This window comes from Patagioenas fasciata, chromosome 8 (genome assembly GCF_037038585.1).
Source record: "Patagioenas fasciata isolate bPatFas1 chromosome 8, bPatFas1.hap1, whole genome shotgun sequence".
NCBI lineage: Eukaryota > Metazoa > Chordata > Aves > Columbiformes > Columbidae > Patagioenas > Patagioenas fasciata.
In genome coordinates, this window is record NC_092527.1 from 25,670,334 (window position 1) to 25,685,792 (window position 15,459).

Consider the following 15,459-nt stretch of genomic DNA (forward strand, 5'->3'; position numbering starts at 1 on the left):
TTGAATTCAAACCACCATGCATATAAATAAAACAAATAAACTAACAAAAAAAAAAAAGCACAAAAACAAATGGTCACTTGGACAGAGGAAAACTGAACTTCACTGACCTGTCAATGCCACAGTGTTTCCAGTTCAGAAATTGCTGTGTGGAAGCTGATGGAGCTTCTTCTCATCTCCGGCTTGTTGTGAGGTACAAAAAGCAACGCAACAAGCTAACAGTAGCAGAATTTGAGGCATATGTTCATATTTAACAGGGACCGTTTGATTAACAGTTATTTCACGAAGGTTTTACAATCAATACATTCAAATATGTTGTACTAATCAATGCAAAACAAGAGATTAATTCTTCAGGTTCATTTTATTAGCAATGATGAATATAAATCTCTTATGAAAATATTATTAAGATTTCAATATATAAGAACTGTCTATAAAAATATACTACTACATAACAAAGCCAGTAACTTTGACAAAACATATTATTCAACATATATTTAACAATATTTAGGACACAGTAAAAATCTTTTAATCAATGCTGAGGGTATTTTTACCCCCTTTTTGTGAAACAATAACTCAAATAACATAGAAAACTACTCATTCTGCTACAGAGAAGTGTTATCACCATAGAAGTCCATGTGTGTTCCACCCTGAAGTTGCCTGCATCTGCAGGAACATAAAGCCACAACTTTTCTTTGGATGGACAGGCAGCTATGACCACAAAAAAACATTCTGCTGGTAACTGCAACATCCTGCTGAGGTCAGTGCTGCACATCTGCTGTCAACACGGCCAGCCCTGAATCTGAGCAGCCACACTGATCATGCTTCTACTGCCCTGGTGGGACAGACACCATGAATCAGCCCACTGTGGTTAGAGAATTGGAAAACAGACTCCTCGTGGCTAACTACTGCTAGTTAGCAAGGAAATAACCTTTCAGAGGCTGCCTCTTTAGAAACAAACTTTCTTGCAGACAGCTCTTGAACAAGAGCTCAGGGAAGAGGAAATACTGCAGGGACAGGAGGGTAGTGTTTATACTAAATTATGATCAAGGCTAGCACTATACAACTTGTCATTACCCATTCCAAAAAGAGCCATCTCAGAAGAATGTTTGGAATTGGGAAAGAGCCTAGTTTCAGGTTGCAGAAGAAAAATGACACAATGAACTAGTTATTTCACCAATGCTGTTATTGCTGAGGTTGCTTCACGCCTGGCGTTAGATAAACGCAGGAAATCCATTGTAATGATGTACATGAGATTGCCAGATTCTTGGTGTAGATGTATTTAGAGAGCTTTTAGAGCAAACTTTGACAAACAATTTAACCTGAAAGAAACTGGCTGCTGCACAGTGACAGTACATAGGTTTTCAGCCATCAGCTTTATATAGGAAGAGTTGGGTGCATAAGGCTTCAAGGTTATAAAGTGCCACTGAGGACAATAGATGCTAACAGTGTTTTGCATAGTAAAGAGCATAAGAAACATGCTTGTGAGGCATCAGTAACAACCAAATCTTTTTACCCTGTGCTTATGTGCAAAACAACCAATAATTAATTATTACTCTTTCTATTCAGGATCCACTGAAATCAGTATATTGAATTAATACATTACCATTTAAGAGAAACTTAACTTTACAGCATAGCAATTGCAATGCATCAATACTCCATTACAAAGGAAGGACTTCCTATTAGAAAAGTACATTTATTGAACTTCAGAATAGTGTAAAGATCACAAGAGGACACTACATACTATGAATGTTAACAATATATTTCTGACTCAAAGCTTAGAAAAATAACACTTGACCCTGAGAATCTTGCTGTATTAAAACTTTAAAAACTAAAAAAAACTTTCAAAAATAAACTATCCAATAGGGGAAAAAAAATTAAAAATCAGACTCTGAAAGAATCAAGGCTTTGTCAGTTCATTTTCAGATTCTCAAACTGCTGAACTCCGGAAGAGAAAAAAGTTTGACCATTTTAAAAGGAATGGTAAGAAATATTTTCAATTAAAAAAATAGGGTATCCATATTTCTGTATAATTTAATTATCTTTAAGGCTTTTAACTAAAATTTTGAGTTTCAACCTACAGTTGAGAGGAAGAAAAAATTAAAAACTTGAGGTGAATGAAAAAACCTTAAAGCTTAAATGTCTTCCATTCCCAACATCACCTGGAAAAGCCAGTTACAGAATCCAGCTTGCCATGCATTACAACTGGAGAAGCCCATAGCAAGTCAAATTAATGTTCCAAAAAATACAGTGTTCTCCAACATAGGATCTTGTTTAACAATTTAAATATTTTTGAAGGTTTAGGAACAGCAAAAGGAAATAAGTAGATTGAGCCATAAGGAAACCCTGTAAGTTTGGACACAAAAAAAAAAAAAAAGTGGAGTTTTTGGCACTGCAGGTAGGGAAATGTACCAAAAAGGTATCTGCAAGAACTTGAGAGAAAAGTCATCAGTGACTATATCACGTTGTTGATTTCAGACCAGCTTATTTTCTACACTTCTGTATGTGCTAAGGGCAAGGAAACAGTCCTTGCTTCAGTAGTCTGTTCTTCCTAAGTGTAAACAAGATTCATTGAAATCATATGACTTAAAGATTTTTCGATATAAGCTTCCACATTATTTTTATTCTGTACTAACAAAGCAGCATTCATTCGCTGTAATTTAAACTATTATCTATTTCCCCTTCCCAACATTTTCACACTGTCATCAAGGTCAGGCTGCTCGGGCTTTGCCCTCTCCAACAACCTCACCCAAAGGTTACGTAGCTGGACCAGCTCCCAGGGTCAGCTCCCCACGAACCACATGAGCACGGAGCCAACAGGAGGGAGCAGGAGCAGCTCACAACCCACGTTCACATCAGCCTGAACTGCCCTGGAACCACACCTTTGTGAGTGCCAATTCAAACACGTGCATACTAAACGTGAAGTGAAGCACTAACAAGAACAGTCTGTTTTTCTTCCCTCTCCTGAAAGCCGTTGCTCACTGGCAGTGATGGCTGAGCAGCAGAAGAAACAATCTCCGTTTACAATTTCAAGTATTAAGTGAAACGGGTGCCAAACTGGAATTTTGTTATTACATCAGGCTTTAAAGTGATGTGAAAGCAGTTTTATACTACACCTGACCTTGTCAGCAGCATCTGAACTTCAGCCTTCAGAAGCTGAGAATGGACAGCTATCAGCAGGAACCAATTCTATCACTCAAGTGGAATCCACTCCTGCCCATAAACATATACGGATTCGGGGTGCTGGTAGATGTACAGAATCTTGCACAAAGATGGCTTCTCACATCCAGATGCATCCCAAAGCATTACACACATTCCAGCCCTTCAGGACTCAAGTCCCTAGATCTGCCCTGCCAGGATGCAATGCTTATTGGCAGAAGAAAAGTCACTAGACGTCTGCAAATCAAAATAAGACGACATCTGCCACCTTTAGTGATTTGGAAAAACAAAACCAAATATGTATTGAATCTACAAAGCACAGCATTCTCCTTTAGAAAAACACAGGAGTGAATAACTGAAAACCACCTCTTGATACAAAGGACCAAGGAAAGATCCAAGTTAAAATTCACTTTAAGGACTACTGAGACAATACCCAAAATTACCTAAGGCTCCGTTTGGGAAAATCCCCCTACTTGATACTAGACATATATTCCTCCTCAAACATGAAGGACACTAAGATCAATAACACAAGCTTTTTTTCTTAGTATTTGTTGCTGTCAAGATAAAGCTTATAAAAGTGAGAAGATGTATAAGGAAAGTGACTAAGTGCAGATTTAAAAGGGCCAGTTGGAGAAATACGGTTGAAGGTGCCCACTGGTGCTGCCGGATGGAGCCTGGATGCCCCCATGTCACTCAATGTGTGTGCACAGTTCCCCAATCCCACCAAGCTCTCCTCAAACCTGGTCTGTAGAACCCCTGCTGTGATCTTGGCTAACCTGCATTTTCTGTGAAACTGCAATTACTCTGCACTCTTGCAAATTCTTAGGAAACAGGCAAACACTCTAGTGGAAATCCTCCTAACTTTATGAAGGTCAAGAAGACTTAAACTTGGTCTCATAAAGAACTTCTGTACAGAAGAATCTAAAAAAGGGTCATAAGCAGCATTTAAAATAACCTATACTACATACCTAAAAAATATAAACGTTTGCATAGAATAAATAAAAGTGCAGCTACAGCATAACATGCCATACCCCAAGAAATAGCTAATTTAAGAGTGGTACACAGTCAACTGTTCTCTCATCACTGCAACTGCAGTAACTAAAGAGATGTTTATTGGGAAAATCATATGGGGAAAAAAAAAGGGATTAGTTGTTTCATTATGTCTGCAAAGCAAGAGCAAACATTTAAAATCCTTTTTAAAGAAAGCAAATCTGATACATAATTTTCACAAGTTAATTTTCTCTTGATATTACTTGGCAAGATGAACTGGCCTTTGTTCTTTTAGAATCCAATTTAAAAATAAATCCCTGTTTGGCATCTGTTTTGTGAAAAAAAAAAAAAAAAGAAAGTTTGTAAATGTGCAAGTTTTATCTGTTCTAGAAAAGCTGGTTTTTATAAGATCATAACTCTTCATTCCCTTCAAACTTTTTTACTTCAGTCCCTCTGGTAATCAAGCACAGAATAGCACTAAATAAGCCTGGGAGACTGATTTCCACTGCTCAGAAGAGTAGACAAAGGGTCTCAGAAGTGGATAATCAGGAATTTCAGGAAAATAAAGAAAAAACTATTGTCCACTTTCGATAGGAAGCAATCAACTTTTAGATATCTTTCTACTTCTCATATTCGCATGCCTAAACAAGAGAAAGAAAAGCATACACCTAATCAGTTGTTAAAACATCTTCAACTTTGGTTTTTGAGAAAAATCAACTTATTTTTTTTGATATAACTTGGTACTACAATTTGGTAAATAAGATACTGAAATAAAAATATTGTATATATACTTAAAGACTGCTCGTTTCTGTAATTAATTAGTGTCTGTACTGTTAGATTTCATTTTGCTTAGCTTTCTTCAAGCTTTGTCGCCACTTACGAATGGCAGTTCCAGAACTACTAGCTACTACACAAAGGGCACCACCCACAGTCCACCAAGTTGGTAGATGATTGAGGAAAAGGATTTGTAATATAAAAGCAAACACCACATCCATTGTTCTCATTATGGCTACAGGTCCAGCTTTCTCTATCTGTAATGCCTTTGTGAGAAATATCTGACCCCCTAACCCTAACAAGCCTATTAATATTAGAAGAACCCTATCTTTGCCACAATATGGTAAACGCCATTCATTCATAACAAACAATGCTATAACACATCCAATTAAACCAATGACTGCATAATACCAAATTGACAAAAAGTAATGCACAGATTTCCCCACCTTCCTTAGTATAACCAAAGTTGAAGCTGCAGATATCGTGCTTGTGATTGCTGCTATAGTTCCTTTAAGGTGATCTGTGTAACTTCCTTCAATCCCTGTCACATTTGACCCAAACAGAAATGGTGGTCTGGCAATAAGCACCACTCCAATGACTGCAAAGAGGGTAAACAGAAGATCCCAAATACTGTACTTCTCGTTGAGAAAGATCCATGCCAACAACGATGTAAAAACAGGACTGCTAAAAGTGATAACAGTGGCATCCGCTAGTGGCATGACTTGGAAAGCATAGTAGAGAAGAATCATTGCACTGGAGCCAAGGAATCCTCGGAAGAGAAGAAAAATTCTTTTGCCTTTTGGTCCCAAAAACCCTGTTCTGAAAAACAGAAATGTCACATTAATGTCACTGGCTTGCTTATTTCATGACCAAAATCCAATCACATTTAATTGTACACACCTTTCTAGATGAGGGACTTATCTCAAATGTCAAAATAATTTTAACTGATCACAAACCAGTTTATTCAATCACAGTCAAAGTCTGGAACCTGTTCTCCTAGGTACTATTTTTTTTGCTTGAAAAATAACCAAAGAATATCTACAAATTACCTTTTTTTTTTTTTAAGAACAACACAAAACATTGATACATTTGCTATAATCTCTGTAGAAACCTCTCTAATTCAGGGAGACAAAGACTTTGTTTTCTCAGTTGTGTTAAGAAACTATCAAGTAATGCAAAACAAAGTAGTTACGCAACTCAAGTCTAAATTAAAGTAGTACTACAATCTGACTTAAGTGAGTGATAATTCTAGATCTGTTTTTAAGAAATAACTTTTAAATTTAAACATTTGCTACACTTACTTGTAGTATATTAAACCAGGAAGAACGAATGCCATTTGGAAAATACATCGAAATGCACTCACTTCCACTGAATGTACATCTTCTATTTTTTTAAGAAATAAAGAGGCCACTGAGAAAAGGAAGGCAGACAGTACGGTATAGAACAGACCAAGTCCTGGACAGGCAGCTTTCTTCTTTGTTCCTGCAAGGGACAAACTCCAGTTAATAATGACCTGTCCAATTTCTCAGGTCAGGCAGCTCTACATTCTGCAGTGCTCCACACCTTCGTAGCTGTTGTTATGGTAGGAGACGGGAAGGAAAAGAAACAAATGAAAACACCAAATGTATTCACCAGACTTATCTTGAAAACACGTTTCCTTGACCACCATGTCTCTCCTTTTTTTCTCAAAACAGGAGATGAATTCTAACACTTTAGATACAAAGCCATTCCTACACTTGTCACAGTTCTACATGAGCTATCAGACTAGTTTGTGCAACTCACTGTAGGATGGGTTGTATGATTCTGACCAGCACCCAAGCACTACTAACTACAACTGACTGCAAAATAGCCCATGGTCAGATTCTGAAATACTGAAACTTATTACCTGGGTATCATCTGATTATTGAGTAAGTCAATTAAGGTTCCTAAGCAACAATTCAATTTCTTTCTCACAAACACACACAAGTAAAATCTGTGTGCAGGAGCTCTCTTCTGTTATACTTCATGTTTATTTTGCAGCTAAACCACCCTCAATTTGACCTTGATCTACAGAAGTTTTTTATAACATTTTTATCTTGCTGTAAGAATCCAAATATTTTCTTCAAATAGACATCAAATACACTTTTCTAAGCAGAAGTAATTTCAGTGACTAATTTTAAAACACCATAGGCCTGTTTAAAGTACTGATATCCATCACAGTGCCATGAAGACCTTAGTTTCACCTTAGTTTACGCATATTTATTACTTTCTCATCCTGGAGTAGTTTCCCAAGTCTAATGGATTCTATTCAAGCTTCCCCACAGCCTCAGGCCCTCTTCAGTGACATAATCTTCCTCATCTTCCTCATTCCACTCATCCTCTCCACTCTCAACTCTTTAAAAAAAAAAAAAAGGAAAGCAGGGTGAACCGCTGCTGAGCTCAACGTTGTCTCCAAAGAAAACTGCCTTTTTTGTTATTGCATTGCTGCATAAAAGGAACAGTCTTGCCACTGAACCGAGAGGTGAACACCATGGAAAATGGTGTTCACCTCTCTGTGAATATTTCACACCGTGAAATATTTGATTGGGATGTTACCTCACTATCTCTTTTCTTTCTGCCTGCCTAAAACGTTGAGTGTTACCTTTACTTCTACAACTGCCTCAAAAGATAAGAGCGAGAACTCCGTGTGCCCAGGGTGGTGTTTTGATAAAAGGGTGTTTCATCTCACATTAGTGTGGGAGCCTGTGAGCCCTGTGGATCCTCTAAAACATAATGAGCAGGGCACTGCTGGGAGTTGCTTAGCAACTAAATATGGTTTTGAGTTTTTTCTTTTAGGTGTCTGGAGTTTTTTTGAAATAAAGAAAACTTGTCATAAACCATTTTGATCCTCCTTGAGATCAACACTCAGGGCTGAGAAACTGCTTCTTACTACCCAAGAGCAGGGACTGTGGGCTGATACCATGTGTATAGATAGCATCAGTTCTGGCTTTACCAGTTCTAGAGACCCAAACTTTACAACTGCAACCAGAATTTAAAGTAGGCAGAAGGCCTGCTTTTCAAGGAATCCAAGCACACTACAGCTGAAAGTAAATGACCGCTTCTGCTAGATAGAAATATTTCTATTTAGCAACAGCCACTTACATAAAAGTGACTATGGAAACTATCACAAACCAACACTGGACCAGGAGATCTACCAGCTATGAAACAGAGTGGATTTTAAAAATGTTCATGAATTATGTAATGTCCTAATCCACCTAGTCAAACAACAGAACTGCAAAATCAACAATGTCTCTAATATTAAAGCAAGAGGAATCAGACTGGCCTATAACTGAAATGGGAAATCCAAACCCAGGCTGGCTTATGGATGAATACAGCACAAACAGAACTATTAACTTTTATTTCAGGCATGAGAGCTTGTCCGATTACTACAAAGAAAAGCCAATCTAAATAATGGAAGTGTTGAAATGAAAAACCAATCGAATTAAAGCAAAGTAATCTGAAAGGGTCGTGTATCCAGAACTAAACTTTGGACTTGAAGGAGAAAGAAAAACCAGGAGGAACACATTTTTGTAAGCTACCCAATATTCCAAAGCCTATCAGAAACAGTGTCTTGTAATACTAGAATTTAAACCATCAACACCTAATATTGCCAAAGCATGTACTCAGTGCAATGATATAGTGTTTTATTTCCTTTTTAAAGTAAAATGGCACAAGTTCATCCACCAAAAGCAAGAACTGCACCTCTGAAGAGTACTTATTTCAAAATATGTTGTAAAGAGAAGCTAGGTTAAGATAACGTTCCCAACCCACAAAACATTAAGCCTCAAAACACTAGTCCAATACCATCAAAATACTCAAGCACTTGTGTATTTTTTTTAAAGTGTAGCAGTCTGAAAATAAAAAAAAAAAGTGTCAAGTAGTACCCAAGTCCTCTTTTCTCAGCAGCTACAGACTTGAGATTTGGGGCTCTCATTTTATTCCCCAGCCATCTCCACATGTAAGGCTTTCAAACAGTCTTCCACTCCTGTTTTAAGTCATAGTCGAATGCCTCTCACTGCACACTATCTTCTGTGTAAATTATTTTTGTTTGCCTTTTAATGCCATGCTTTCATGCAAATAGTTTTTACACTTGCAAATTGCATACAGTGAAGAAAATGACACTTCTCGCATACATGCATCATGTGAATAGTAGCAGAGACAGAAGACTACTGTTATGGGAAAAGTGGTCAATGGGATGATGATTCACCCAGATCTTTAGGAAAAGCAGAAGAGGGTGATCTGTTCTTCACACCATAAGCAGAACAGCTTTCTCACAGACTTCAAGCGAGCACCAGGAGCACAGGATCATGAGTCTGAATTAATCACGGTCATGCAGACAAGATCTAGGCATGATTCACAAAGCTCCACCATTGACTCAACTAACGTTTTGCTAGAAAGACTAACCAAAAAAAGTTTTAAAAGTGTTTTTTTGTGAACGAATGCAAGTTTCTCAGCATGTCAAACATTGCTGGGGTTTGTTTGTTTTTCCCAAGTTTTGCCTCAGATGCTATAGCAATGTGAATTTCACTGGTGAAGTATTGCTACCTCTTTTGGCATCTCCATGGCTCCCTAGGTAACAAAGTTTGCCATTTTATCAATTTTCTGCTGGAAAGTCAGTTATAGTCTCTATTTAATCAGAAACACATTTTCAGTGAAGTTGTTTAAAAATTACACATGCTGAAGTACTTCAGATAAAAACTTCAAAAACTATTTTAAGAAGGCATTTGTGTTTTAAAAGTAAGCCACATGAAACTTACAATAACACGTTGCATATTTCACATTTAAGTTTCTGGCTTTAGCAATTCAAAATGACCAAGAAGCAAAGCACAGATTAATACCAAATAAAGAGTACACTCACATTAAAGCAAGATAAAAACTACCAAGAAGTCATGTTCCCAGTATACGGACTTGTTGATCAGCACTCGTGCTCCTTCTTAACGTGTTTACAGTGCCAGACGCTCGCACTGCTAGAAGGCACATCGACTTACCCAAACATGGCAAGTCTTACTTTAAAACTTTGACAACAGAACTACTGTTTTCCCCAGGGATAATCGCTGCCGAAGCTCTCGCAGCCCTACGAGCAGCAGCCGGCCCTCCAGACGGGAGCGAGCGGTGCGGCCGGAGCGGCCCCAAGCGCCTGTCCGCTCCCGGGGGCAGCACCGGGGGCCCGGCCCCAGCCGAGCCCGGCGGACATGCACAAGGGCTCCCGCCACGGAGGTCGTGCCTGCCGCTTCACTTGGCTTCCCCTTCACCAGCTACCGACTGTCCAGCAAAGCGTGGGGAGGGAGAGGCCGAACACGCTCGCTGGGTGGCCGGTGTTCCCCGCCGGGCACCAGTTGCGAGCCGCCGCTGCGGGGCCGGCTCGGAGGCGGCGAGGCTGAGCCTGCCCGCGGGCAGCCGGCGACGGGGCCGGCGCAGGTGCTGGGTGCCCTCTGCGGCCGCCCGAGCCCACTCCGCGCCCCGCCGCCGCCTGCAGTGAGCCCCGGTGCCCTCGGGGCCGCTTCCTCTTCCTCCGCCCCGCCGGCAATGTCACCCCAAGAGCGGGCAGCCCAGCCAGGAGGGCTCTGCCCGCCCTGCCCCGCTTGCCAGACTCCCCCTCCTCACCGGGTGCCTTGCAGCAGCGCGGCCAGGACAAGCCCGAACAGCAGCCACAAACGCGGCGCTCTTCGGCGCCCGCCGCCTCCATGCCGGGCGCCGGGCACGGGCAAGGCTGCTCCGGACCAGCACCATCCTCCCGGCTCAGCGGCACCTCCGGCTCCTCCCCGGCCGCAGCCGGCACAGCAGCGGCCTCGCCGCCCTGACACAGCACCATGAGGACGCCGGGCTGCCCGCGATGCTACCGGCTTTTCACCAGCCGGCGGGCACCTGGCCTCCTGCGCATGCGGTGCTAAGGCCCAGCACCGCCCGGCTCCCTCCCTCCCGCCCTCCCCCGCCCCGGAGCGCCCGGCACCCACGGGGCGAGGGGGTACGCCAGGTGGCGGCTCACTCCCCGAGTCAGGGCCGTGCCTGGAAACAGCGGGCTTGCCAGCCGCCCGCCCACGGCAGATACCTGCCTGAAAGCCCGGAGGGAGCGAAACGTTCCCGCGGGGGAGAGGAGGCAGCGCCCTGCCAGCTCCTCCCCAGGGTCCCTCAGCCCGCGGTGGCCCCCTCAGAGGGACACAGCGCGGGCGCCAGAGAGCTTTGCCTGGGCCGCGGCGGGGCCCGGCAGGAGGAGCGAGGCCGCGGTGCCTCGGGAGGGGGAGCTCTCATCCCGCCGGAGAGAGGAGCGGCGCGGCCCCCAGCGGGTGCCCGTTCGAGGTGGGGGTGCCGGGTGGCCCCGGGCGGCTCAGAGCGCGGCTGCTGCTGACCAGCTTTGGGGCGGTGCCCTCGGAAAGAAAGAAAACTGGAAAACGGTGACGCGAAGTTATTTTAGGGGCGTTGTTGCGTCATCTGAGCGCCTGAAATAAAAGTATATGGCTTGTACTGTACACGAGACATAGTTCACAGTATCGGCTCGTCACCCTGCACCCAGATAATTGAGCTCTTATTACAGCTTCCTCATACTCCGTGTGTCACAGTCTGAAATCCTGCTGGTCCAATCCCCGCGGCGATTTAAATAGCTCGGCTTTCCTTCAGCGGGCCCATTAACATTTAATTGCCCTGTCAGTGGCAGCGGCAGCAGCAGGATCCCTGTGGAAGAGCTGCCGCCTGCACCAGCCGCATTCACTGAGGTCAAAAGGGAGCTGGGAACATGATGGGTGATTCAGTCGTTCTGTGTGCGTATGAAAAGCTTCATGGAACTGCTAGAAGGGTACACAAATCCTTTAACCACGTTTTGTGGTAGTTCTCCTCAAAAAAAAAACAAAGAACAAAAAACAATGCCACCTATGTCTTTGGGCAGGGGAACCAGTAAGGGAGCTGGTGCAAAGAAACAGAGTAGCCCTTTTTCCTTACCCATCAAAGAATGCAGAGAAAAAGAAGCGCAGTATATTTCAAATGTTGAAATTCTTCCCTTTTGAGCAAGATGAGATGTTACCAATAATTAAAATAGGGAGGAATTTCTATTCAAATAGAAGTTTCATGCTCACACTGATCTTTTAGCTGCATAAATTAATCAGTGGTTTTTTATTTATTCTTAAGGGAAAATGTAATCTGTAACTTCAGCAAAATGAGTACTAAACGGTAAATACAAGCTATTTCACACAAGCTATTTCAAGTTTTCTCTCATGCTACCTTATGAAAGCTATTTAAAGCTTTTCTTGTTTCTGATTTAGCACATTTTATAGTCCATGCCTACCCACCAAAGGCCATTAAGTATTTCATTATCTCAGAGCTAGCATTTGATTAATATGACCAGAATTATTTGACAAATTATTCTTAACTAAAATTGAGATGCGTTATATCAGTTATTAAAAAGATAAATAGATTTAAAAGTTTATGTAGAAATCAGAATTAATTCTTTCTAAAGATTTACATCTGAACTCCTCTTGCTATAAACCAAGAAAATAAATAAATACCTGCTGCGCTAGATACAAACTACTTCTATTAAATCTCCTATCAGCATAGTCCTCTGCAAAGTCTATACTGAAACCTTTACCAAATCTTTCCTCTGTAGAGATGCAATGACCGCTGCATGTCCCACAATGGGGAGAATCACGCCAGCAAAATTTCCCAGACACCCTTAATGAAGAACTTACTTTTGCCTGATGCACTTCCCTGTCTCTCAGAGTTTGGTTTAATTTAGAGGAGTTGCAAATACACCTGACAGTCCGCTGCTTTCCCAATAAACTTACGCTTCTCTGTACTCCAAGGCAGCTTTTACAGGTCACCGTGCCACGAATCGCCAACTCAAAGTTAGAGCAGCCCTTCCCCAGAGGAGTTCTGGTGGAACACCGCAGCAGAGATCCTGCCTCTCAGCAGCCACCCTGGGGTCACAGTCCTGCAGGTCTCTGGGAGGATGACCCGGCATGTCCCCTGGGCAGCGAGCAAGAAGTGGGCTTGCAGAGCACACGCACCCACAAAAACGCCTATCTCTGGGGTCACTAGGTGAGTTACCTTTAGCCAGCAACAGCAGAAACAGCTGGCAACCTCAAATCTTCAGTTAAGAAAACCAGAGACAAAACTCTTAATCCATAGTACAGGCACAGAACAAAATTTAGTGAGTTCTTATGATCTCTGGCTATTTGTTTATATAGTTTGTTAAAATATGCAGATTACATGTTTATTTTATAATACTGCCAATATGAAAAACAAAGTGAAATTTTTTAAGTGCCACAATGCCAAATACTGTCCTGTAGAGAATTTGAAAGACAGTCTGCAACAGCCTCCTCTATGCCCCCCCAACGTCTAGCTTTGAACAGGAACATCTAAGGGCAGTGGCTGTTTATGCCAAGATACGTAAAGTGTTCTGTTACTTCTGGTCAAATTGCCAGGTTTGTCTCACTTGAGAGCTTCCAAGTTCTGCTTGTAAAGTATAACTCTCTTCTTTGAGTAAGGAGAGCACTTCCAAAAAGACAGAGCAGTTGCAGCTGCCCAAACTAACCAGTAAGCAAATGTAATTTGCAGTCTCGCTGCCCTAGATTGGAAATGAACTAGCTGCATAAGTGTGACAGGTCAATGTTTTATGCAGCCGTTTCAAGTACGGATTACACCTCATTTGTGTAATACTGTGCTCACAACTAGCTATTATTTTCTTCAGCACATTGCCAGCTTGCATACAGCAGTAAGGGCTTCCTATAGTATCTTCCATGAGTGCAAAATCCATAAGAGAAAGCTTTAGTGAACTTGGGCAATTTGACCATTGAAAATCAAACTGCACCACCAACCAGAATGACATTTGTCTGGTTTCCATAATATAAGCGCATAGAGGGAGCCACCTTCTCCTGCGTAGTCACCACTCTCTGCACAGAGAGTTTTCTTTGGTTACTCTTTTAAAAAAAGAAATATTCTCATACTCATCCAGAATTTAGGCAGATAGTTTTTATCAAAAATGCCAGGAACAAGCCAATGCTTCATCTCAGGTTGAGATACAGACCTGACAGGTACTTAGTAAAGTACTGTAATGAGTCACTGGCCTGGGTCTGTGTGCCCAGGGAGTGATCGTTTGGTGTTCATTTTCCATCTCCCTGCCTGCAAGTGCCATCTCCAACTCCTCAGAGTGCCTTTTCAGAGTCTCTAACAGAAACAGGCACAAATGACAAAGCAATTATCTGAGTTTTGTGGAGAACCGTGGGAGTTTTCTATGAGATTATAAGAACTTTATCCACTATCACATCATTTCTTTTATCCACCGCTGAGATATACTAATAAGCTTTTTGAAATACTGCTGCCCCTTGGGGATTTAGTGAGAACTAAATAATACCGATTCAGGAAGCCTTGGAACTGAACTGTCTCTTCCTCGCCTCACCTCAGGGCAGCGGTGGCTCTGCAGAGCACTGGTGGAAAAAACCAGCGGGCTGGATTCCTGGGAACTGCGTGTGGAACACCCCAGTGACATCTACCCCAGTTTGATCTTAACATAGCTGTGCCCGCACAGCTATATACTGCTTAAGCTATAAAAACAGTAGAATATTTAAATCAAAACAGAAATCTGTATTGATGGGTTTTATTATCTAAAAATGCTAATTCTGTAAAACCACTTTTAAGATCTTCATTTGGGATTTAAGTTGTCTAGCAATAAATTCACTAAAACTAATATAGGCTAGTGAAAAGAAGTAACACAATAAATAAAAAACTTGCATGTGTTCCTTTCTTTCTGAAAACATTTAACAAAAGAATATATAAGAGTTACTTTATCAGCTTCTGAAATGGATCCAACTCTTAAGTGCACTGTAATAAACGTTTACCTCTGCACCTAAATGCCATAAAACAGATGATTATTGCACCACTAAGGAGTTTGATTGTCCTGATAATTCATTCAAACTTCTGGTCAACCCAGGGTTGTTTGGGAATCACAGAATAGCTGACTTTGATGGGCACATCTGGTGCCTTGAAAGGCTGCCTTGTCCAAATCCCCTTGCCCAAAGCAGGGTCAGCAAGAGTTCAGGACTCTGTCCCTTGAAGTTTTGAATATCTCCAAGGATGGACACTGCACCACCTCCCTGGGCAACAGGCTCCGATGTTCAATAACCTCACAGTGAAAAAAAATAAAGTTTTGGTTTGGTGTTTTTTGTATTTCAGTTTCTGCCCATTGCCTCCTGTCCTGTCACTGAATACCACTGAGAAGAGCGTGGATCCATCTTCTTAACGCCCTCCCATCCTTTATTTGTATGTCTTGATCTTGAACCACAAAACCATGGGAGTGTTGTGCTTTGAACACTGCTTGCAAGGCCCTTTCTTTGCCTGTGGTCTTCGTGAATTAGAAGATTGAAGGTGCTTTGTCCTGAAAAACAGTGTCATTTTTTGTCTTCTTCCAGGGATAATGTCTGTGCACTGCGCATGCACTGGAGCAGCCCAGTGAAGGTATGGTCCATATGAGCTGCTGCCACTCCATCAAAATTCCAGTGCACATCTTAGAGGATCTTCTGGCCATCTTATGTGCTAGAA

General features: G+C 41.8%; 1 protein-coding gene across 1 annotated transcript; it reads right to left on the minus strand.

Annotated features, from left to right (window-relative positions):
* Positions 1–339: 339 nt before the first annotated feature.
* Positions 340–10,799, minus strand: SLC35G1 (solute carrier family 35 member G1). The gene is made up of 3 exons (XM_065843768.2): positions 10,540–10,799; positions 6,219–6,399; positions 340–5,736 (listed from the first exon to the last, which is right to left on the minus strand). The coding sequence occupies exons 1-3, from the start codon at positions 10,745–10,747 to the stop codon at positions 4,977–4,979; spliced, it is 1,149 nt and encodes a 382-aa protein (XP_065699840.2). The 5' UTR covers positions 10,748–10,799; the 3' UTR covers positions 340–4,976.
* Positions 10,800–15,459: the final 4,660 nt, after the last annotated feature.